Source organism: Thermobia domestica, chromosome 10, assembly GCF_964235325.1.
Source record: "Thermobia domestica chromosome 10, izTheDome1.hap1.1, whole genome shotgun sequence".
Lineage (NCBI taxonomy): Eukaryota > Metazoa > Arthropoda > Insecta > Zygentoma > Lepismatidae > Thermobia > Thermobia domestica.
In genome coordinates, this window is record NC_137463.1 from 70,132,834 (window position 1) to 70,159,088 (window position 26,255).

The 26,255-nt window shown below is 38.7% G+C and overlaps 1 protein-coding gene across 7 annotated transcripts; it reads left to right on the forward strand.

The window, feature by feature from the left end:
• Window positions 1-4,801: 4,801 nt before the first annotated feature.
• Window positions 4,802-26,255, forward strand: LOC145662486 (uncharacterized). 7 transcript variants are annotated; one of them, XM_081728096.1, is made up of 5 exons: window positions 4,802-4,953; window positions 18,192-18,276; window positions 22,093-22,244; window positions 24,975-25,208; window positions 26,119-26,255. In XM_081728096.1, the coding sequence occupies exons 1-5, from the start codon at window positions 4,885-4,887 to the stop codon at window positions 26,233-26,235; spliced, it is 657 nt and encodes a 218-aa protein (XP_081584222.1). In that variant the 5' UTR covers window positions 4,802-4,884; the 3' UTR covers window positions 26,236-26,255. The 7 variants fall into 7 exon arrangements, with proteins under 7 accessions (XP_081584222.1, XP_081584221.1, XP_081584227.1 ...); XM_081728095.1 differs by having other exon boundaries at window positions 4,803-4,953; window positions 18,138-18,276; XM_081728100.1 differs by having other exon boundaries at window positions 4,818-4,957.

Consider the following 26,255-nt stretch of genomic DNA (forward strand, 5'->3'; position numbering starts at 1 on the left):
CTGCAGTCCTAATAAAATACCAACTACCTTGAGATCACAACATATTTGCCAACAATGGTCCTTGTAATTTATAAGATTTAGCAAAGTTGACATGGTGTCATAGGATTCCTTAATCTTCACTGAGTGCGCAAGTGGTATAGAAGGTTTTTTATTTCCATTATGTAAAAGGACAGCTTTAAGGCTGACCTTTGACGCGTCGATAAATAATCTCCATTCTTCTGGAACGTAAGGAATTCCTAGCTCCGCCATCAACCCATTTATATCCGTACATACGCACACATTATCTTGCATTGAGAAATAGCTTGAAAATTGAACATGCCTTTTCCTGTACACTGATATGTTCGTTTCTGCATCCAATAAGTTCCACTGCTGGAGCCTTGATCCCAGAAGTTCCGCCTCTTGTTTTGTCAGGTGCAAATCACGGACTAGGTCATTAAGTTCACATTGCCGGATGAAATGTGGCTCGCGAACACAGTCAGGGATGAACGTTGGATCCTTGGATGTGCATGTTGATGTCGATGGTTCATCAAGGTCATGATCATCATCAGAGTCTTTTGGCCATATCTCTTCCCAGTTGGTAGGGGGCTCGGGAAGTGGAAGTTCATCCCCGTGCGGAATAGGTCTAATTGCGGATTTAACGTTGGGATAACTTATTGTGTATTTGCTTTTTTTAGAATGTCCCTTAACTACTGTGAGACAAAAATAACAATCATCCATATGGTTGGTGAGTTCTCTCCACACCATTGGTACAGCAAATTTCATGAACCTCCGTTTCCCTTTGGCCCATGCAAGTAAAGTGACGTAGCACGACGCACAAATTATGTTGGGTGCCCAAGTTTTGTCCTGATCTCCCACACGACATCCGAAATATATATAATATGCTAGTTTCACCGATGGCGTAATGGATCTACACTGTCCTTTAACTACAAACTGGCCACACACATAACAAAAGCTATTTGGTGAGTTAACACACGAACGCCGTCCTCTTGACGCCATTGTACTGATCGCAAACTAAACTTCTGGTCTTAGTTGCACTGAGAAAAATCCGTTATCCGGACAGCGGTATGTTGTACAAATATATGGAATCCTTACGTTTAGTACGGAAATCTGTATGGAGCATACGTTATCCATATACTACATAACTACTGCCTTTTTCTCACTTAGATATTACATCATGTCGCTGCAGGATGTCTGACATCGAACAAACTTCCGTATATTACATATGTATACGTATATTATATACGTCAGCTATATATTTCATCCATCCATCTGTATTTGAGATTCTGACCGCCCATGGACAGTTCTTTCTTTCATCATGAGTGATGTCATTGAACAAAGAACAACTGTCGTTTTCTTGCGAGTCGGTTTATGCATATCGTGTCACGGTGTGGAGGTTGTAACACCCCTCATTTTATATCTTCTACCTTATACTTTTAATACTTTACTACGTAACACGATCTTATTAATTTATTATACGCTTCATATATTTACTAACTATCCAACGATATTTGTTGCCTCGGGCATTAAATTGGTGAAGAAGAAGAAGAAGAAGAAGAAGAAGAGTCATTTACTGAACGAGATTTGTTTACAGGTAAAAAGAACAAAGGAAGGAAACAAGAGCCTGAGTAAGTACAATAGTTAAGTATAACATTACTTAAATATTACTTTAATTACCGATTACTTTAGTATAACTCGCTTTAAGCTTAATAAATTACTAACATGTTAACGTGACTTCTGGTTGCAAATCTTCCTATTGTAACCCGTTAGTTAAGAAGAAAGGCATGGGCGAATCTGAATTTTGAGAATTCTTTGAACATTGACGCGTATAAACTTTTTCTACATTTCAAGGTGCACAAAGTAAATGTTGTGTTTATTTATTTCTTTTTAGACGGTCCCTTCCTCGGAGGAGATTTACTATAACATAACACAGTAAATCTCATAACTTCATAACATGTTTGCTTAGAAACCGCTTTCAGCGCGAATAGCGACTTCGTGTAGTCTAAAAGACTGTTAGCCATTTTTGCTAGAATATTTTCACAAAAGCTTTTTTTTTAACGTCCTGCGATTATCCACCAAGGTGATGATGAGATAGGTGATATTGGTTGCAAAAAGAAAGTGGGATGGAACGGGAGAATCTTAAAGAGTAATCACGCACACAGTGTTTGCCCACCATAAGCTCACTTGACAGTAGCTGGAATCGACCCATGGACCCAACGCGTCAGAGGTGAGAATTCTACCGAGTCCAAGATTTGTTTCGTGAAACACTGTGAAGAGAGGGAATCAATTTGTGAAAACAGGCGAGTAGCACAGAGAGTTAAAGCACCAAATGTGATGGGGCGGAAATTATTATCAGTCAACTTTACTTAGTTTTACTATGCATGCAAATTTGCTAGCTTATCTGACCTACTTTTAAGCGCGTAACATTCAAGTTTTGGACGTTTCAAATCTGAAAATATTATGTTGATAGGTTTTCGTCATAAATACTTTCAATATAGAAAAGTAATTCACGTGAAATATATTTACGACGTTAGAAGGTCCGTGGCATTATTCACAACTCATGGTTTATAAAAGGTATAAATAATACAATGTATATATGTACTGTATGCTGTACACTTATAACATGAATAAAGGTTTGCAATTTTATTAATAGAGGCCATGATGGGTTAGTGGTAGGGCGTTTACCTCTGGTGCATGGGGTCTTTGGTTCGATCCCAACTCGCGCCAAGTGAGCTTTGTGGTGGACAAATGTGTTCATGTTTTTTCTCGGGGTTCTCCCGTTTCCACCCACTTTCTTCATTCCACCATTTCACTATCTATCATCATCACTGTCTCCTTTAGCCTAGCCAGCATAACCGTGGGATGTAAAACTTAGAGATTTCATTTAATTTCATTTTTGGAGTAGTGACTTCGACTTTATTCAGCGGGGAGGAGGGATCAGTGGTAGAGTGTTCACCTCCGGTGCTTGGGGACCCTGGTTCGATCTCAGCTCGCGCCGTGTGGACTTTGTGGTGGACAAACACCGTGCTCTTGGGTTTTCTCGTTGTTCTCCCGTTTCCTCCCACTTTCTTCATTTCACCATTTCACTCATTTCTCATTATTACCGTCTCCTTTAGCCTAACCGGCATATCCGTGGGGCGTTAAACTTAAAGATTTCATTTTATTCAGCGGAAAGTCAAAGTTTGGTTTGGAAAAAATCATCGAAATTTATTTTATTTCTTCGGAAAATTCGATTACGTCATTTTAGCGTTTTAGTTCTTCTAATGTCCTTTTAACACGCAACCACCGAGCTATGTTACTGCTTGTGAAGTATTGCTTAAATTGGAGCTTTTGTACGGGGCAACTGTAGTTGCTTCCTCTAAAACAGTCGCCGCCACCGTTAGCTTTGGAACAACTGTCTCGAACAACTCTTAGTACCCGGCACTCGTGAAGAAGCATTGTGTTAAATGGAAGGATTCGTACGGAGACACGGCAGTTGACGCCATCGTACCAATGTATATTTTTTTCTTTAAAAAAATCTTAGTTGGAGTACTGATCACAGGCGAAAAGAGCGGAATTGTTTATCACTTTATTTTACGTCACATACTGGTGTTCTCCGATGTCTCAAAACAACTATAGACTATTCCTATATTCCATGTATATTACAATGCAGTATCATCCCTGTGATGAACGCATAAGATACCAGGCTTACATTGTTGCCTTCTTCTTTATATTTATACCATCTTCCAAATTACGTTTATAATATCGATCCTTCTGTAACGTACAACGTGCCCATGGAAGCTAACTAGTCATCTATTAGGTTTTGTTTTATGCACATGAAGCATACATATTAATCATGCGATTTGCAGCCACCGTTAAAGCATTTCTGGATGTATGTTATTACTATTATTGAGTTGAGTTGATTTTGAGTTTAACGTCCCTTTCAGCAGCGAGACTATATGAGACGGGACCTACTGATTATCGTGGAATCCGAACCACATGAGCTCCCGGCAGGAATCGAATCCGGGTTTCTCACGCCAAAGGCGCGTACGCTAACCGCTTAACCACGAAGGAACTCATTATTATTATTATTATTATTATTATTATTATTATTATTATTATTATTATTATTATTCAACCACTAAAGAAAGAAGTAAAAGAGGAAAATATGTTGTTGACCAAACCAAACATACATCGATGGGATTCCTCGTGGCCAAGTAGTTAGAACTTCGCTGCCTATGCAGAGGACCAGGTTTGATTCTCGATGGTAGGTACTGTGGTTTGAAAAATGAAATGAAATGAATTGAAATGAAATCTTTCAGTTTAACGTCCCGTACTTATGTCCGCTAAGGTAAGGGAGACGATGAACAAAGCAAGTGAATGATGGATGGGAAGAATTGATGGAATGAGAATGTTGGAGGAAAAGGAGTACCCCGAGAAAACCCACGCACACGATGTTGCCCACCACAAACTTACTTGGTCGAGGATCGAACAAGGGACCTCACGCCACAGAGACAAGCGATCTACCACTAAGCCACCGTGCTCTCTAATGTGGTTTGAATTAAAGCTACGGATCTACGTCTAATGTAGCCTCGGTGTTGTATCTTTCCATGTATATCTTTTGTACTGACAACCCAGTCCCACTACAGAAAAAATACGTGGGTATTGAAAGGTTTGAAAAAAAAACAACAGAAAAAACAAATAATATATCAGTGTCTGCTATCAGTTGCTTGACGTAAAAAGCATTTTTTTTTATTTCCATTGCCCAATAGTAAAATTGCCCGTAGGGGTTACTAACTGGTGGATCTTTTTCATTGGTAGCATTAGCGGGCGGGTTGTCATTATGTTTGTATTACCCAGAATTCAGTAGCATAGAAGTGACTTAGCTTCGTCTTGGCTTGACATTTGATGTGCAAAATTAGTATAAGAAGGAGAGTGGAAGCGTTTTTGATCGTGGTCACTCACCTAGGATTTCAAGTAGGTTGGTTTTCCTGCACTAGAAGATCTACTATTTTACATTTCAATTAGTTTTGTTTTACTTTCACCTCAGTGCTGCGAGATTCCGTAAGCTCGTTTGTTTTTTTATTTACGTAAATGTATGAAGGTATGTTTGTAGAAGTAGCAGTTTGTGTAGACTACGTTAATCTTTCATTAAAAAAAAGTTTAATGGGTAATAGTATACATGAGAACCCCCTTATCTGCGTTTCTTCTGTGTTCTATTACCACTTCTACATGAAATATCATAAATTTTCTTCGTAGTGCAATAGTGAGAAGTGTCCATGTGCGCAAGACATACCATATGCGTTAAACGCCCCCCTCCCCCCCACACACATAGTCATAGATAAAGTATAAGGGCACTACACATGCAGATATAAAGTACAGGTACGTTCATTTTTATTTTCGTATCAGTCGATAAGTAAATAAAAGTCGCTTTGTTACCCCCTTTGTGAGTTCGTACATAATGAATAATCCCTAAAAGTATGAGCGTCCTGCTCCTTCGGGAACTGATGCAGCTTCATGTATACTATATCCGTTTAATGTCCCACGATTATGCACTGGGGCTGAGGGAGACTGATTATGAAATGAATGATTATGATGGAATAACGAAAGTGGGAGGAAACGAGAGAACTCTGACGAAAAAAGGGGCATGGTGTTTGTTCATCACAAAGCACTTGGGAATAGTGTATTTATTCCGTTAAGCCCCAACAGCTTTTCAACTTTGACAGTAATTACGGGGAAGGTTCTAGAATGCTGGTCCGCACATATAAGTAACGAGATTTGGTACCCAGGATGGTTACTTTCTTTATCAAAGCTCAATATTCGAATTCACATAGTAATGCCAAGTGAGCGATAGCGAGTCAAGATTAGTTAGTAGTAGCCAGGGTGATTATTTTATTACGATTCAGTGGTTCTATTAAAAATGAAAAAAAAAAAAACTGGCATAATTACGTATAAATATATTTTGGTTAGGTTTGCTTAATTTTCGTTCACTGGTAAGAGTGCACTTTGAGCAGAACAAGTGATTTTGGGTATCTTTTAGTTTCTACCCCAATCCTGCAAATATAAGATCTCCAGTGTTACTAAGCAAAATATAACTAAGCGAGTGACAGCAAGCGAACGGGGTTACACACCCCGCAGGGCTTTGTTTAGTATTGGTTCCAATGTATGTTCTGTTTAAAGTGCATTTTTGCCCGTTCACTTACATAGTAGGTCTGGACCGACGGAGTTTATGGAACTTAACCTTGGAACAAGGATTGAACAGAGAGGAATCCCTGACGTCAGAAGTGACCACTCTACCACTGAGTCACCGTGGTCCGAGCTCTCATTTCATAACTTCTTGGATTAAGTCATTTGAAATCTTGGAGCATTTTGAAATTACTCAAAGGTGTATATAGGTTGCATAAAATATTTTTTCTTTACGTAAGTAATCGAAAAAAATGTCCTATGTTAGAGGAACGTATCTTCACATAGAGTAGTATAACACGGTCATGTCCGTAGCTAAGATGTAGGCCAGGGGGGAGGGCTTGAGAACCCTTTTCGACCATCTTCAGGCCTTCTTGAAACTTTTAGCTTATTGGTATGTATATATGAAAGTAAAGTGAGCTCAAATTAGCTTCCACAAAAATTAACTCATTCCCTTGCCTTAGTAGTTTGAAATACTAGAAATTAGTAATATAATTTTGAATAGTTAGTGATGTGCGATGGTTCTAGCTTATGACGAACTGGTTCCTTGAAATCTCTGGTTAGTTCATATTTGGTCTAGAAAACGTAATTTTCAAAATTAAAACATGTTTTCATCATTTTGGATACAGAAATTTGGAATTTAGGTATACATTCCTCCCTTCCCATCTGCGTTAACTTGATATGGAGAGTTGGCGTGTTTGCGATTTGTATTTGTCTTCGCACTTGATTTGATTATTAAACCATAGTTGAAAGCCATGGGTATGCACGCAAGCCGCCACGAGAGTCTGCAACGGACATTAAAACAAATGCCTGACGTGGGTTCGAATGCCAGGCAGTTTTAATTTCACCTTTCACAGTGAGACTCGTAGGATTGGAGGGGGCGCGGTGGCTCAGTGGTAGAGCGTTCACCTCTGGTGCTTGGGGTCCCGGGTTCGATCCCACCCCCCGCCAAGTGAACCTTGTGGTGGACAAACACCGTGCTCGTGGATTTTCTCGGGGTTCTCCCGTTTCCTCCCACTTTCTTCATTCCACCATTTCACTCATCTCTCATTATCACCGTCTCCTTTAGCCTAACCGGCATAACCGTGGGACGTAAAACTTAAAGATTTCATTTGTAGGATTGGACTGGGTTCATATTCTGTGGCTGGTAAAAACTTAAAACAACTGAATTTTAACTTGGACAGATGCTATAGATGTTATGAGACAGAGCATGTTACATTCAGTTATTATCGATAAGTAATAGTAAAGATATAATGTGGTTACTAACAGCAACGTGAAGACCACATAGTTGCAGTTGGTAACTGTATTTTCGTTGTTTTACGAGTGGTGGTTCACGGTATAACCAGATCTGATCAATCAACTACTTGTATTATTACATTTTATTACGTTACAAGCAGTGGCGGATCTAGCCCGGGGCATCCCCCCAGATTTTACCTTCTAGAACACTCTGGTTACAAGCGGGACGTAAAACTGAAAGATGTTTTACTTTGTTTCCATGTGTTTTCTTTATAGCTGTGCCCAACCTGGGCTAATGCGCCTGCCTGCATTCCCTAATGTCACGAAGATAATTGGGTCTAATTCTCTAGTTGGTATAGTTTAAGGGCACTGTCATAAAAATCGTTTCGTGATATTGGTGTGTACAGCTCACCATTTCAGATGAACTGCGTTAAATAGCATACTAATTATATACCCTGTTGGCATTTAGAATAATATTCCTTCTCAATTCTTTACACTAATTTGATTTCTACTTTACATTAAATATATTGTTACATTGTATTTTAGTAGTCTTCCCCGCTGGTCTAGTGATTTCCGTGTGGCCTTGGGGAACGTGGCCCCTCGTTCAATTCTCGGTGGGAGGGTGGAAACAAATTAAGTTACTTCCACAAACGCGTTTACTTCTATCAATCATCAGTCTCTTTTGGCCTAAAGTCGTAGCTGTGCGACATGAAAAAAGAAAACTAATTTTTAATTCCCTAGTTTGGCTTTTGTGTAGGGCTACTTGCTGGAGTTGAGAACTTCAACGGAACAGTAAGTTATAGAATTTATAACTAGTTTAATCAGTCGAAAATTATTCCGGTTCCTTGAGATTCATTCGGTTATTTTTTCTTCATAGTTTTGTTTCACTATTTCTAGAAGGAATTAGGTATTAACAAAGCAACTAATATGCAAAAACTCGCTATGCTGAGCGTTGATTCACTTGAATTATTTCTCCTATTCCGTTTAATGTGTTTTGATCCCCAGTTGCGCACATTCTAGTGTTTTGTTTTTAGACCAGGCCCGCAACTAGAGGGGGGCTAGCGGGCAACTGGCCCCCTAAACTTTTCGTGGCCCCTCCAGACCTCAATACGGAAAACACAATTTAGATATTTGTAAAGTAAGTTTTGATGACTTACCCCCCCCCCCATATATTCATGGTCCCTCCAAACATATTTGGCTGGTTTCGGGCCTGCTTGAGACTGTACGTTTACCCTGCTGTATCCAGGTGGGAGGTGCAGTAACTCGAAGGGTTCAAATGAAGCTTCTTACGAGAGAGACTTTTCTAGATATACAATCAAAGCTATTTATATCTGTGATGCAATATTTTCTACGAGGGTTGCACTGCAAGTTTCGGAAAATGATAGAACGCAAGAACATCAAAGTGCAATTTTTTTTTTTTTTTTTTTTTTTTTGTTTATGAAAGTATTCCCCCTGAGTAGCAGTGCATTTTTATGCAATAAAACCAAATCTTGAAACAGGTATGCAACTCCGAGGTTGGTATCTGTGAAACCTGCAGTTTGTATGCCTCGATGGCTTCTTCTGGAGGTGCAAAAGCGCTTCTCACGCAACATGTTCTTTATTGTTGGGAACAAAAAGAAATCACTGGGAACTAAATCAGGGAAATAAGCCGGATGTCATGACTTCGCTTTCCTGGTCCAGAAAATCACTTGTGGTAGCTGCTGTGTGCGAGCTGGTATAGTTGTGATGCAGAATGATACGGCGGTTGAACTGTTTGCTCACATTCAGTACTTCTGATAGGCATATGGTTGTGTACCATTCTGCATTGACTGTTCTGCGATTCTCCAGTGGGACAGTTGCGATATGCTCTGATTTATCAGAAATTTATGCAATCGTTTGTTTGGAGGCACAGTGTGCTTGTACAAGTTTGATTGGTTTAGGTTCTCGCGGAACACCCACACAGCTTTGTTTCCGGTTCTTACGTATAAATCCAAGTTTCATCACCTGCTCCAATGTTAAACACCGAGATGATCCAGACTTGAACCGTTTCGTTATAACTTTGCACCACTTCACACGGGCGTCTTTTGTGCGCGACTTAAATTGTGTGGAATCCAACGAGTGCAAAGTTTTTTCACACGTAAATAATAGTGCAATATTATTTGTATTTGGCTCATAACAATGCCTAAGATTTCCTGAATTTCGCGATAAGTCACATGCCGATCAGTGTTCATAATTTCACGAACAGCAGCAACGTTTTTTGGCACAATGACCTGCACAATCCCGATCAGTCAGGCTGAGCTGGCCACACGTGAATTCCTGAAACCACCTGTAAATTGTCTGAGATGGGGTTTCATCAGGAAAAGTAGCAGTTATCTGACGAACACATTGTTGCTGTGTTTACCCTTGCCGAATATCGTAATAAATCATAATACGAAAATGCTCTATCAGGTCAATTTTTGTTCAGGATCACCTCACTTCAAACTAGTACCCTGTAACGGCAAAGATTGAGAGTTATATACGGTTTATCTTTAGAGTGAACAATATTAAATTACTTGGAGAGGGGAAATCTTCCTCATCCCTCTCCGTTCATTCGGATCTTGTGGAAGCTCATGTGATGCGTATTCCACGTTAAAGCTCTAGAACCAAGTCTCAGATAGCCTCGGACCTGAATTGGACGCTAAACTTACTACTAACAACGCTTGTGTAATGACTTGTGGTTTATTAATTGCGAAAGATTGGTAATGTAATGTAATTATAATGTACACTATATGTATTTTGTTAAATCATTTTTATCTTAATGTCCCAGGATTATGCACTTTAGACTAAAGGTGACGGATGATTAATGAAAGTGAGTGATTGTGAAAGTGATCGAAGCAGGGATCACGTGCAACGTCACATGTGCTACCCATTAGGTCATCTGGGAAGGTTGCGTTTTCTCTGTGATGACGCTAGTATAAATCATTCCCTTATATTTCATTTAAGGTTATGTTACGAGCATAGTTTTCTCTTTTTTATGCCACAAAGTAGTAGAAGAATTTTCTGAATTTATTTAGTTTAGCGTCCGTTCTAGCAGCGAGGCTATATGAAATATGGACCTACAGTTTTAACATGAAATCTGAATCAAATTTGTTCCCACCAGAAAGCGAACCCCGATCTCCCTCGCCAACTTACCTTATATATTTACAGAATTGAGTTTTTAATATTTACGTATTTTAGTTTTAAAAGGCAGATTAATTTTTTTTTTTTTTTTTTGAATATTGAGATAATAGAGTATAAAGTATGTTTTGTAGGAAATCGTTGAAATGAAATCGTAATCAGTGACGCAATGCTAAAAATTTTTTAGTAGGTATACACTCCACCCTGAGTGTGAGATTCATTACGTCCCTGAATGTGAGGGATTACATCGTCAAGATGCAACAATCTTGTGTATTTATTTACTTCGCGACTTTGAGATTTTTTTCTTTCAGTTTTTAATTTTGATTATTTTCGTTCCGAAATCTAATTCGTCACCGTGTCCTATTCCCACAACCGATTACAAGTTTTGCTTACTTAAGGTAATGGTACGCAACCTTCTTGACTAAACTCCAACGACATCACGATATATTTGTTTTTAGGTTAATTTCCGATAAGCCCAGTCTCATCAAACCAAGGTAGGCATACTAAGTAAACTAAACCAAACCAAACTTGAACTAACCTAACCTATCCGTAATTCATTGTCAGAAACACGGCACGAGTTAACGGAATAAATGCATATTTTGTATTAATAATATAGACTATATTAGTGTAAGCCTATAAGTTTCTATAAAGTACCGACTATGTAGTACTAAAATCTTAAGTGTTGATGCTTCTGGAGGCGTTAACTGGTAATGTCTCCAAATAGATTTTAACTAAATGCTTCGTGATGTCTAAAGTTTCGGGATACACTGGTTAAAACCACTGACTTAACGAACTATGCCAATTAAGGAAGTTCACATGTGCAGTAGACTCATAAGTATCCGGCTCACGACTATTCGACTTCCGTACTATCCAGCCTAGTTTTCTTGTATCGTAATTGAGGAAGGCAAGGCGTTGCATTGGCAACATTGCCAAGGCATTGGAAGCAGGCGTTTGCTACGATCCTCCTACGTGTCATGTGCAAAATACAAGTTGTGACAGGAAAAGAGCAGCGTTCTGCTCCTTGTTCATTGTTTCGTCAATATGTAACGGACCTCAATACAGTACGCTTCAGTTATACCTGCTTATAACTGTACGGTACTGTATACGTCAATTGTTCTTGGGGTATGCTTCATGTAGACTGTACTCCGGCCTATCCGGCTTTTTTTGTTATCCGGCCTGCCCTTCCGCCACATTAGCCCGGATATTCTTGAGTCTACTGTATTCCGTTTGCAATATGTGTGTAGATGAAGCTGAGGGGAGGCATGCGAGATATGACTATAAAATTTTCTCAGCATAAATCACCACTTAATGTCTTAAATCTTACTAATTAGTAACCTCTCACTAAATAGTAGGTATGTTGGGATGAGGATTAGCTTAGTTACTCTTCGGTCATTGTAGAGAGCGAAGGCAGAAAATTAGCTCGTGGAGTTTGCGCCTACGGCGCAGGAGTGTGCACTTTCCGAAATCTTAATGGATGCGTCAAGTAATTTCATCGCTTCCACTCTCAACCTAATTGCATGGATATGAAATCCACATTTTTGGTTCCGAACAATACCTACGCTAGATAAAGCATAGGTCGGTGTATGTTTCACTTTTCATGTAACTAAGATTCTATCTTATCTTTATTTGCTCTTTGAGTTTCCCTTTTCAACAACTTAATCATATATTCCGATCCTTTCTGATTATAATATTTATAAATCAAATGAAATACACCTATTTGTAAGTCCTATATCAGCTCACGACTTCGAAAACCAGGGAAAACAAATGAACAGCGAATATTGGTGGGTCGGTAAGGGAATATGAATTGCTAATTACATTAAGATTGTACATGATCTACAGTAAATCAGTGCCATTACTTTTTTTTAGCACTACAATATACAGATGGTGATCAGAAAAATGGAAACACCTGAACGAAATTGCAACTTACCAGATTAATATGGTGTCGGGCCACCTTTCACCTTCAGAACAGCCTTGATGCGACGTGGGATGGAGGCAGAGGTCGTGAATGATAGCAAGTGGAATTTTACACCATTCCTCGTGCAGGGCGTCGGCCAGTTCTGTGAGAGGAGATGGAGGTGGAAATCGTCGCCGGAGTCGTGTTTCCAAGACTGACCACAGATGTTCAATTATGTTGAGATCTGGGGATTGGGCGGGCCAGGGGAGGCGTTGAACTTCATCCCGATGTTCCTCAAACCACGCTGCAACAACGCCAGCTGTGTGAATGGGTGCATTATCATCCTGGAAGATGGCGTCATTGTCCAGGAACAACATCCGGACCATAGGATGCAAGTGGTCTCCTAAAATTGCGACATGGTAGTTGGCAGTGATTCGTCCGCTAAGTGTGACCAGTGGCCCAATGAAAACCATGATATGGCGGCCCACAGTATCACCGAGCCGCCGCCATGTTTCACAGTTGGGCGGAGACACTGCAGATCATAAGCTTCTTTGGGCGTTCTCCACACACAAACACGGCCCATGGTTGGGAATAGGGTGAAGGATGACTCATCCGACTATATCACACGTTTGCAGTCCTCAACGGTCCAAGTTGCATGGTCACTGCACCATTTGCGGCGTGCGAAAGCGTTATGGTCCCTGATGAGCGGTTTGGCCCGTGCAACATGACCCCGTAAGTTCATGTCATTTAATTCGCCGCGGACTGGGATTGTCGAAACAGGGTGGGGGAGGTGCTGATTGAGTTCCTCCGTCACTTGCTCCGCAGTCACAAGACAGTTCTGCGTGACAATGCGCTTTAATACCCGGCGTGACCTGTCACTCATGATTTTCTTCCGCCCACTGTTCCGCTTCCCCGATGTGGTTTTTCCGTGTTGTGTAGGCCGTTATCACCTTCGACACTGTCCCACGCGACACACCTAACACAGTAGCCACTGCCGTCACTCTCACTCCACATAACCGCGCACCAACAATTTGCCTTCTTTGAAAATCTGAGAGGTCTCCCATTTTACACTACCTCCGTCTGCTGCAGCCACTGGACACTGCTGTTCCACTGCGCCTGACGTGTTGCCAACTACAGGTGTTTCCATTTTTCTGATCACCATCTGTATATATATATATATATATATATATATATATATATATATATATATATATATATATATATATATATATATATATGTATAATAAAATGGTTTCTACGTACACTGCAAAGTAATAAAAAATTACTCTTAACTATTTTAATGACGGTATCATACAAAATTTAAGATATAATATGCAAAATGTAACTAAATTTAACCTTGTGTGTGTAATTTACATTATTGCTATTTCTTTTACTTTTATGTTTAGCCTATATATAAAGATCTGTCCACTTCAGATGCATTAGAATACAGTGCTAAATGTATGTAAAAAGGAAGAAAATACAATACCATGCTTCTTGCTTAACTTGCCCATTGTTGCGCCCTAAAGTGAAAATACACATGTTTTAATTCACGCTCAAATTCATTCCAACATAGCTATCTAATTTATAGTTAGCCAGGCTATTCGCCTGTCAAGTTTACCAATACCCTGTTTGAAAATAGAAATTTTCTTATACGAGTATTAAGGCGTTCGAAAACTGACAAAACTCGTTGGTGCGTGGTAAGAGTGGCTCGATCCAGAGATTGTGTGCGTCAATGAAAAGTTGACCCACCACCCATCGTGACCCACTCTGATCAACCACTCACCAAAACCCATTGTCATCAACTCTGCCTCATAATCCACAGTCTCGTTTCCATAGACTTTACTAAGATTACACTTGTAATAAAATAAGCCTTTGAAATTCACTAATCGAAGTTTGAATTTCTACGAGTTTGTTTGGTCAATCGTTGAAGTATCGCTCTGTTACAATACCGATGGACCAGACCTTTATGATATAAAATTGTGAAGTGTTGGTCATACGGTGAATTTCAATTTATCATATACTATTATTTCTTTGTTGAATTAGATACTTTTCAGTGAAAAATAGAATGAAAGTTATCTTAAATCAAGGTAAAGTAAACCAACGTAAAGGAAAATACGAAACAGAGTAAAATTTTCCATATAATTAAGCATGCCGTACAAATTTAAAATTTCCATGTAATTAAGCTTAAAGTAAAAAAATTGTCTAGTTTTCTCAATTTTATGGTTCGATTGCCTAGTGCTCTGAACGCTCAATATAATAAACATAAGCTTCAGCAATTAGTATAATAGAAAGCAATGGATATCGATTGCGGAGCGCTGCAGTTTTTGTTTTTCAATAGTTTCTCAATTTATTTCTCAACTAATATCGATCGTTTTCGATTATTTTTACATATCAACCCACTACGAATTTCCTACCTATAGTAGCCGATCCCCATTAAAAGAGAATTTCAATAGATGCTAGGACACGCTCTGTTTAATAGTTAATATACTGAATTTCAGCTCTCAGTAAGTTCAACGGCTCCTGAGATGTTCAATTTGTATATAATTCATATATTACAGGTGATTAAAAATATATTTATTCCAATAGTCAGCTCTTCTAAAATCGCACAGCTAGTCTCGAATGTCAAGTAGTAAGTCCTATTGCTATTATTACAATTACAAATATCAATATCCAAACGTGGCTGAAGTTCATTTTCACTTAGATATACTTACCTCAGGTAATAAATAGAAACTAATGAAAAAGGAAGATAATGGTGGGTCACGGTGGGTGGTGGGTCACAGTGGGTCACGTCCTGATGACCCACGACCTACTAATCTACTCACAAATCTTCACCCACTTGACCGACGACTCACTGACCCACTCCATCTATGGCTCGATCCAGCCTCGTGTAAAGATGGCGTTTAATAGACCATTTCCGTTATTCAAAATGAACTGTAAATCACTGCGGATATGCATCTGAGGCTTTGGTACCTCACATAGCACTATCTACTGGTTTAACGGCTATTGCGCCCGCGTATGTACACTTGGTGACAGCTTTGATTCTCGCTGGTAGAGTATACATAAAATTGTGATTCGGGTTCTATCATTCCTAGGTTCATGTCTCATATACCCTTGCTACTGAAGAAGATACTAAACTTTAAAAAGTGCAGTGTCCTTCTCAGAAGGACTAATTAGGTTTACTTCGAAACATCGAACCATATGACGTGTTTTTGACTTTACTATTGATAGAACTATTTTGTATAATATACAGGATGTATTAAAAGTTTACCATCCTTTTTAAAATCTATAAGGATATAATTTCATTGAATGTGGAATGGGCGATACACATTAAGTCCAGGGGAACACTTTTAGAAGTATGTCATGCGGACGGCCGCGGCCGCTATCCATTCCGCTATCCAGATTTCAAAAGTGTTATTATTAACAATAGGTGGATAATGTGATACTGTACATGACCATGAGTTAGAATTGTGTATGGATTGTCAAGTATGCAATCAAATTTCATATAACTTAATTTGGTGAAAAGTTATTGACAACTGAAAGATATGTTTACCTGTTCCACATGTCCACGCTGAGCAATTGCTGGGACACGAAGCAGAATATCGAGTAAAATTTGCGATACGTTGTTCCAGATAACAAAGATTGCAAATGTCTACAGCACAAACCATAGACTTAACATATCCCCAAAGGTAGAAATGAAGTGGCGTTAGGTCTGATAATTGGGCAGGCCATTCAACTGGCCTACGTTGATCAATTCATGTTCTAGGGAATTCAAGTAGCGAATCCAAGATGGCGATCGTCTGCATGATATACAGGGCGAGACATAAGGCGGTAACACCGCTGTAGCACACGAACGGTTGGCGTTCACACTTGGTTCATGGTATACGTTGTTCGGGTGGGTAATTGACCATATTGCATGACATTGTTGCCCTGGCGGCCATCTTGGATCCAATTTTGGATTTTTAAATGGGAAGGGGGCATGTGGGGTATCATTTGATACGAGCTCGATCTCAGGAAAACAGTGGTGTAGTTTATTTTCACCTATCGTTCTTGAAGTTATTGCGTCACAAAGGGGGAAAATTTGGCATTACAACATGTGCTCTATGTGCTGTCCTTCTTGAGCAAGGCACTGCAAGACGCATCTGCCAATCCTTATTGACTCGCAACAGCATGTCCGGATCGACGGTTTCACAACATTACAGAAGGCGCTGCATCACATAGTGGATATCACGGATGGGTTCTTGGTAAACCAGGTTCTTCAGATGGTCCGAAAGGAAGAAGTCTAGCGGCGCAAGATCTGGAGATCGTGGTGGCCGCTCTATCGGTTCCCGTCGCCCTATCCAATGTCCCGAAAAATGTCTATCGAACAATTGGCGTGAACATAACGCATAGCGAGGTGTAGCCCCGTCTTGCTGGGAAAAGGAGGGGAAATCAATCCTCCTTCAAGAGAGCAGGGAAAACCTCATTCTCGAGCAGATCACGATATTTCTCACTAGTCAGGGTGTCGTGGATGAAGTACGGTCCAATCCCCCAGATTCCACATCACACCATAGCCATTTCCCCACCAATCTCTTTGCTGTCTTGGTGTCAATCTGGGTCACTCTAGTATCTATGCTTTTGTTCATTGACCTCTTCTTGAACGAAAAATAATGCATCACTGAAAAGAACACGTTGTGGGAACATGGGGTCCTCATCATACCTTTCTGTGGCCCATTCAGCAAACGGCATCAGTCTGTTCGGATCCCTCTGTTAACCGCTGCTGGAATTGTTGCTTGTATGGGTGCCACTTGTTCACACGCAGCAATCGTAGCACGGATCACTGATTCCTGTTATAGATGCCATACGACGATCCTTGTCGATCACAGAGCCCGTCTCATGGAACTTAAACAACTTGAATACTGTTACGTATGAGATGTTATCCCCTTTCGGTGGGATGCATTAAACTCAGCCACATTCACCCTGGCAGATCGTCCACAACTCTTCTCCACGGTCTCGATTCGTTCTGGAATTGTTAGCGACATCTTCCATCACCTGGAACAACAGATAAAAATATGCTGTAATGCCAAATTTTCACCCTTTGTGACGCAATAACTTCTTAATCAATAACGGTAAGTGAAAATGGACTGCACCACTGTTTCGCTGAGATTGAGATCGTGCCAATACCCATGTCCCCTTTCCCATTTAAAAATCCAGTTGGATCAAAGATAGCGGCTTTCAAGATGGCCGCCAGGACAACATGTCATGCACTATGGTCCATTTCCCACACGAACAATACCATGAATCAAGTGTGAACGCCAAGTCGTTCCTGTGCTACAGGGGTGTTAAGACTTATGCCTCACCCTGTACTCTCAAGTATTTCACTGGGTCTAGAGTGTATCGCCCAACTCACATTCAATAAACCTTCATCCATGTAGGTTAGAGTGGTAGAGGGCTTCTGATACACCCTGTATATATTTTTAAAATGTACAGATGGATTTCTCTAATTCCACAGTTATACCCCTATCCCCCTATATATACTTTTACTGAACTCGTTATCTTATGACATATTTGATGTCACTATTACTGTAGTATAATGTAGTTCGTTTAAATTTACCATTTAATACAAGCAGATTCTGACTTACGGGATTTTCGATGCAACTTTGTCTGTAACTAATGAATTCTATTTTATTCAATTTAATATTTAATACAAATTCTTTTATCTTCATGATTAACTTAGTGGGTTTGTATTATACTGCAACTGATTATTATAATCCCATTATTGCTTGAGAAGAAAGAGATGGACAAATCTTCCTGTGGAGAAATCAAAGCTCTATTGGAAAGCTGGGGATTACAATCGTTACTTTCCACGTTTCAAGGTACGCAAATTAGATATTTTGTTTTATTAATTACTATCATTATTTATTACTATTGTGTTTAAAATCAATCCCTAATTTCATGATTTTGTACACTATGAAAATTAGCACAGAATATTAAGAAACATAGCTATGTCATTTGAGTACGGAATACCATTGTAGAATTAACTTCCTGCTGGTAAGACAGTCGGTGCAGAATAATAATACAGCTACTAATATAAAAGTTGTTCACACACCTTCGCACAAAATCGAATGTTATTACTTTCGAACATTGTACTGTACATGCGACAGTCCATTCCTCGGAGTTTTAGTACAGGGCTTAGTTACCATCCTAGCTAAGAAAGTGGGGAAATTCTGTATGAAATTCGTTTCGTATATTCTAGAAAACTGATAGCTACTTTTACCAGAATATTTGCCCGAGAATATTGTTTTTAATTATTTGCAGGGAGTTTGATATCCTGCGATTAGGATCGATGTTAATGAATGAATGGTGAGATGGATAATAGGGGAATAATGAAGGGAGAGGAAACGGGAGTTACCTCAAGAAAAACAACGCAGCCTTTCTTTGATCACTATAAAGGCTTATTTATAATTCACTAGCTTATCTTACCTATTTAGTGGTAGTGCTTTTACCTCTGTTGCGATTGATTCTGGTTCTATCCAACGTCACGAGTTTGTTGTGGACAATATTGTCCGTGGAGTTCCTCGAGGTTTTCATTAATCATTTGTGAACTTCAGCCTACATAGAATAGCAGTACGTAAAACAATTTTCTTTTTGTTTCCATGAATTTTCTCTGTAGTTATAAAATAAGTTCGTAGATCTGTATGCTGCTTACCTGCTTTCGTGCTCAGCCGCCTACACTTCGAACATGTGGACAAAGCAAGCCTAATTTGTAATTGGGATGGTTTTGGAGGGATGTGAAATAAGTAGTTCCATGATATGTGTGAATTTCATTAGTGTAGATAATTAGTAAATAGACTAGCAGTTACTCTAAGTAAATGTACTGTCCTGTGTTTTCAGTTGTTTTGGGTGCCGCGGAGCTGTAGTAGAGCGCTCTCTGACGCTTGGATTCTTGGCTTGATCCCAGCTCACGTCAAGTGGGCTTTGTGTTGGACAAACATCATTTGAGTAGGTTTTCTCAGTTTCCTCCCACTTTCTTTTTCACTATTGCATTTGTTGTCAGCGTCAGTTTTCTTTAGCCTACCTGGTATAACTGTGAGACGTAAAACTGATAATCTTACGTTTTATTAGTCTCTTTTGTGAACTTACTCTTGTGAAGATATTCAACATTAATTAGTTATGGTGTTAATAAATGATAGTTTAAGCAGTCTGAAACCACACTGGTTCTTTGTGTTCTATTACTTTGAGTGGTGTTTCTTTATAACTTTGTTCCAGATGTCTCGAAAAAATATACAACTAACAAATCAGAAACGGCCAGAAAACTCTTTGCCCTGCTTTACATAATATATTTGTATTATTTCTTCTGCTCCACTAAACATTTGATCTTCAGATAGCGCATACTTACAGTACGGCTGGCTTTGATTGGTATTGTAGAGTTAACACGCTTGTGTATAACTTCCTCGTCACCATACTATTAGTGCCCGCACCTTAGCTGTAGAAGACCTGAGTTCAATTGTCGGTGGAAAGTCTTATGGTTAGGATCTGACGTTAAGCAGTTAAGTTCGTCTCATATGCCGTCTGTGCTGAAAGGGATGCTAAACTGCAAACTAACCTATCTTGTGTAATGAGATTTTTTTATTGCAGTTGATTGACGTAATATTAATGTATGATACGTGTTTTCTGTGGTGGTGGCGTAAGCATAAACCACTCACGTACACCTCATTTGTCATTGCTTCAGAGCATTTTCAGTGCGCATGTGTAGCATGAGGGTTTTCCGGATTTATGTAGAGTATTGTGAGTTTTTGATTTTTGTTTAATTTTTAACATGTAAATTAGAAGTAGAGATGGTACCTTATATATTTGTTTTAAAATTGTTGAAAGTGTGGTGTGAAGAATTTCAGGATTCCCATGTTACGTCATAGAGCGTTAGTTTCGTTTACTCCGACTTGGATTAACCTTTTTTTGCCTTTCCGCTTTTAATATTTGGCTATTTTCTTTCTGAAATAGAATGCATCATTGTATCCTATTAACATAAATGTTCATACATTTTACTTTAAGGACTACGCCAATGAAGTTAAACAATCAAATCGTTGCATGCAGACACCCTAATAAAAGTGATACGCTTTATATGAGTTCCGGGACAATTGTTGTGCACAAAACGCTGTATTCGTAGGAATAATGTCAAATACTGAGGAATTCGTAGGAATAATGTCAATATTCACTGAACCACACCCCCCGTTCTGGTCTACTGGCCAGTGCGTTTCCCTTTAGTGTACGTGGGCAATGTAGAATCTATTTTTGTTGGGAAAGCAAATAATTTTATTTCACAATAATTCACTCCTTGATCATTCACTACTTTGACTTTACAATTAATCATCCGCCTCCTTTAGTCTAAAGAGCACAATCTTGGAACGTTATACCAAAAAAAAAAAAAAAAAAAAAAAAAAACTAATTTTCTGCTCACTGGTACCTTGCTTCCAGTTTTCTATTCGTCCTTTATATTGGTTATTTTTGTGATTAAATGAACAGGATTAATTTTGCTGCTTGTGAGTATATTACTAAACATGTTCTGCGCTATTAACTTGTAGGTAATATCTAAAGATAAATTACAAATTGTTTTGAACTTGCAGGAAACAAACTGAATGTTCAAAAAAGTGAAATAGCAATAACAGTATAGAAAGAAGGTTATATATATATATATATATATATATATATATATATATATATATATATATATATATATATATATATATATATATTGTATGTGTATATATATTGTGTATATGTATATATATGTATATGTATATATATATTGTATATATATATATATTGTATATATATATATATATATATATATTGTATATATATATATATATATATATATATATATATATATATATATATATATATATATATATATATATATGTAATATAAGATCTCGGGTGTTCTAAACATGGCGCCAACGGACCACAGATCACTCTCCTACAGATCAAAATAAAGCGAAAATGTTGTATGATGAAATGCCCTGCGGGGCCTCCTTCAGCCGCTATGGGGATCAAAATTTCACAATGTGGCAACGTCGCAGATTAACTTGGAGCCATTAGCATTACACTATGAATACAAGCAGTTGAATCGATTACTACACTAATAAGTGATACTAGTGTCAATATCGACTTTAGCTGCCATCTGGAAAGAATCGATATAACTATTTGATAGATTGATAGATCCAGGGGCGGATCCAGGACCGACTTCTGAGGAGGGCGGTGGATTGTCATACTGCTACTTTTAAGGGCTCCAAACTTTGGGATGATTTTTATTTATATATATAAAATAAGAAATTTTCCTCTTCTGGGGGGGGGGGGCGATCGCCCCCTGGATCCGCCCCTGGATAGATCTAATTAGTTTTTTTTATTTGCGACGTTGGCAGATAGTGCAATGTGTGACTCCAGACGATAACTCCAAAAGTATACAAATATATATATTTTGTGCTTTATTTTGACTTGTAGAGTAATGCTCTGTGTTCCGTGGGCTCTATTTTTAGAACACCCGATATATATATATATATATATATAATATAATATAAAAGATAAATAGATATATAATATAAAAGATAAATAGATGTGTGTGTGTGTGTACTTTAGTTTGTTTTGATTGTATGTATGACTAAATGTAAATTTAATTTCATTTTTTTAAATAGAAAATCTCGTCGATGTACCCGCTTTGCGGCTGTTAACAGAAAGTGATTTGAATCAGTTGATACCCCTTGTTGGATTGAGAGCTAAGTTTCGGGAGAAGTGGAAGGCGTGGGTTAACCCATCGAATGCTACTGATAACTCTTCGGTGGGAAGTGTATGTATTTTGAATAAGTGATTGAAAAACGTTAGCAATTTTACTTGAAAAGAGGACCTAACACTTTAAATAACATAATTTCTTAACAGCCATTTAGACTTAGTTTAAGCTTTCTCAAACTTTTGCACAGTGGAGCCATTCAAATAGTTTAACAACCGGATCTATGGTCAGTATACTAAGTTGACGTAATATTAGTACTATATAATTATAATTTCAATGATACTAACAATAGTAATTAGGATTAAATCTTATACCATCTTTAGATTTATATTTTGTATATTGTAAGGTGCGTTGCAAAATGACACGATCCGTACAAGATATCGTCATATTATATGATCATAAAGGAAACTGAAAATGAGAGGTATAATAAGTGACACTGTTGTATTTGTTACACGAAAACAGGTATTGCAGGAATAGATACGTATAGACGACAGGGCGAAACGAAAATGAATAATAGCCCAAGAGAAATGTTGTAAAATGATACGAACGCAGACATGTTTAGCATATCACGTAGTTTGGTCGCTGCTACGGAACATAGAGGGCGTTGGACGAGAATGCGAGATGTTTAGCAAACGAGTGATAGAAGTTAAGGTAGTGAGTGCTACGACGAGGACGCTTGTGTGAGGTGGCGAGTAAGAAGCGTAATGGTCCGTAACAAAGTATTGTCTGAGTGCGAAAAGGGGCAAATAGTGGCATATAAAGAAGGTATGTTAATGAAATTGCATGTCGAAGTGGACGGACTGCTTGTGTCGTGAACAATTTTCTTAAACTTGGGATGCGGTATGGAGTAAGGAACTCATCAGGAAGGCCGCATACACTAACTCCACAACAGGAAAGACAAGTTGTTTGAAAGCTAAGTTGTGGTGGAATATCTCTTACACAGTTGGCAAGAGACCCTAACATTCATGTACATAAATCTGCCCTATCAAGAGCTGTGAAATGCTGCAATCATCTCTGATATAAGAAACACAAGCGTCAGCCACGACCCAATGTGCATCACAAGGAGCGACTGCTGGTCTGGACCAAAACACATGTGACCTGGAAGCAGAATTGGCGTCGTGTCATCTTCAGTGACAAAAATAAATGTAATTTGGGTTGTTCCGATGGCTGACTGTACTACTGCGGAAGGAGGAACAAATGTTCTCTAAGCGACAGTACGGATGAGTCTGTAATATGGGAGGACTTTGGTTATTATGGTACTACAAACTTCGCATATTCTAAAATTCTGACATCAACCACGTACCAAACAGTACTTGCAGACAATTTGTTGCCATTTGTCGCGCGAATTGCTGGTACCGAGTGGATCTTCCAACAGGACAATGCTACTGCCCACGTTGCTGGAACCACCAGGGATTGGTTTCGTGAGAAAGACGTGATTGTCCTTGCTTGGCCTTCCAATTCCACAGACATAAAAGCGATGGATAACCTATGGGAAATGTGTCGCTCAGTATACGCCAACGGTACCCAGTACAACAGTGTTTGCGAATTGCAGGATGCCATCATCGCTGCATGAAATCAAATTGATGTAACGCTGCAGTAAACGCTGCTAGACAGCATGTTTGATCGGGTGTTCAAGATGGTGTTAAGCAATTGCTCATAGAACTGGCATTTGTATTGCGTTCGTTTCATTTTGCTATAGTCATTATCGTATTTTGGCTGTTTTTTTCAGTTTGCCTAGCCGTGAAATGAGTGAACTATCTGTATATATATTCTCCTTGTCCATCTCTACATATCATGTATTCCATCCATGACATAAGTTTTCTAAAGTTACATAACACGTTTGCATCTTCTGCATAATTTTGCAACATGCCTTACATTTGTATAATTTCCTTAAACGGAATCTAGATTTTTCATATACGTCATTTACACTTCGCTCTGGGTGGACAGTTATTAATATCCCTATTATCCACCATCAGTAAGATTGTCCACACCGCCATGCAAGACAATAAAAGAAAAATAAAGATAGTCATTTGACTGCTATTTTCATCAATGAAAGCCGTAGGAAATAGTTTTGTTCTGTTTTTCTGTGCACACTGACGATGTAACGACAGGAGCGCATGTGGTTCAGATTCCATGTTAAGATGTAGGTCCACATCTCATATAACCTCGCTGCTGAAAGAGACGCTAAACTGGAAACAAAATCAAATTAAACTAAACCATACAAATTAATGGATAAGTAATCAGAGGCGATAGGTAACTGGGGCAGTCACAGCAGCATCCCGGATCTCAGAAATAAAGGGGGCGCGGTGGCTCAGTGGTAGAGCGTTCACCTCCGGTGCTTGAGGACCCTGGTTCGATCCCAGCTCGCGCCGTGTGGACTTTGTCGTGGACAAACATCGTGCTCGTGTGTTTTCTCGGGGTTCTATAGTTTCCTCCCAACTTCTTCATTCCACCATTTCACTCATCTCTCATCACAGTCTCCTTTAGTCTAGCCGGCATAATCGTGGGACGTAAAACTTAGATTTCAGTTTATTTTCGGAAATAAAGGGAAACTTTAATTCCAGACGACACCGAGGTTTCTCGTCTGGTTACTGGTCACAGCAGCTTCAGGCAGCGTATTGTGAACTGAGGCCCACATCTAAGGGTTTTGTATAGGTAATGTTAGGTTGCTTGTATGATGTTAAGATCAGAGTTGAAGTTATGTGTACCTGAAGTATAATCAATAATAAATGAAATCTTTTCATTAACGTAGATCTGTTATTGAACATGGAAATGTTTAATTTCCTTAAGGTTTCTGTTCATTCCTATAATGATGGAGACTGCTTAGTGGATATATCTGATGCTGTTCTAAGAGCTACAGGAGCTAAAAGTGCAACAGACAACGACCTTGTAGAAAGAAGACAAATTGAAGATACTTACGAAGCAGAAGGACATAACGAGGGTGTAAATAAAGCCCCCTCCAATTTAGATGGAAGTCAATCCCAGATATATGGAAATTGTTGGAAGCCTTTTGACCCTTTATATGTAAGTATCAATACCATCGATATTTCCCTTACTATTTTGCTTATTGTTGCTATATTTATCATAGTAAATAGGATTGGATAAACAAAACATCTGTTACAAGTTTCAAAAGTAAATGGATATTGGGATACACATTTTAATTCATACTTTTACTAATGGTAATTAAATTCTTTATGCTTTTCATTTATATTATGTAAGTTTATGGTGTGTCCCTCCACATTCTTCACTCATATTATGTTCACTTTAGTTACATTATCCTATCAAAGGTTTGTCTTTGTATACTATTATTTACCCTCACTCTACACTTATAAATTACTTACCAATGCCGAGCATTTAACTTCTTTTATTTATTTTTTAAATGTACAGCTTTCATATCTAGGACATTTTCTGAGACTTGCTTCCTCCCTTCATATACATATTCTTGATATCTGGGGTTTGTTTCAGGTAACGTACTGAGTTTACAAGTGAATGTTACGACTCATAGTTCATTTCATTCATACTTCCCCCCAATGGCATCACTCAATTGGTGCCACATATGACCACGATCAGTAGAAAAATTGAGAGTAGCAACCATGTAACTTAGCAGTGCACCATCTTGCCATGTTCTGTCGTCTTAAAATACAGAAAAAAGAGGAAGGATGTCAAGACATTCCTTCTGTGCAAATGTTGCTTCACCATTTGAAGGGAAAAAGACGATACATTGCTAAAAACAAAATAATAATAATAATAATAATAATAATAATAAGTGCTAGAAAGGTCTGTGGTCTTGATTAGGAAAGAACAGGACGACCTTCCTGTTCTCATACTGTATATGAAGAAATGAACATATTGTCTATTTAATCTCAAATACTTTGTTTCCTTAAGCACATCCACTGAGTGCACACTGAAAATGTTTTCGGATCTTTTGTTTCAGGTCTTTAATGTTCTGAACGAAACACTTGATGGAAAGACAATAATAAATTCATCAACACAAAACAATGGATTGTTGCGCGGAAGTCAACGAAAAGAAGTAGGGACGGCTTTTGAATAAGCACATCCTTTTTGAAAACC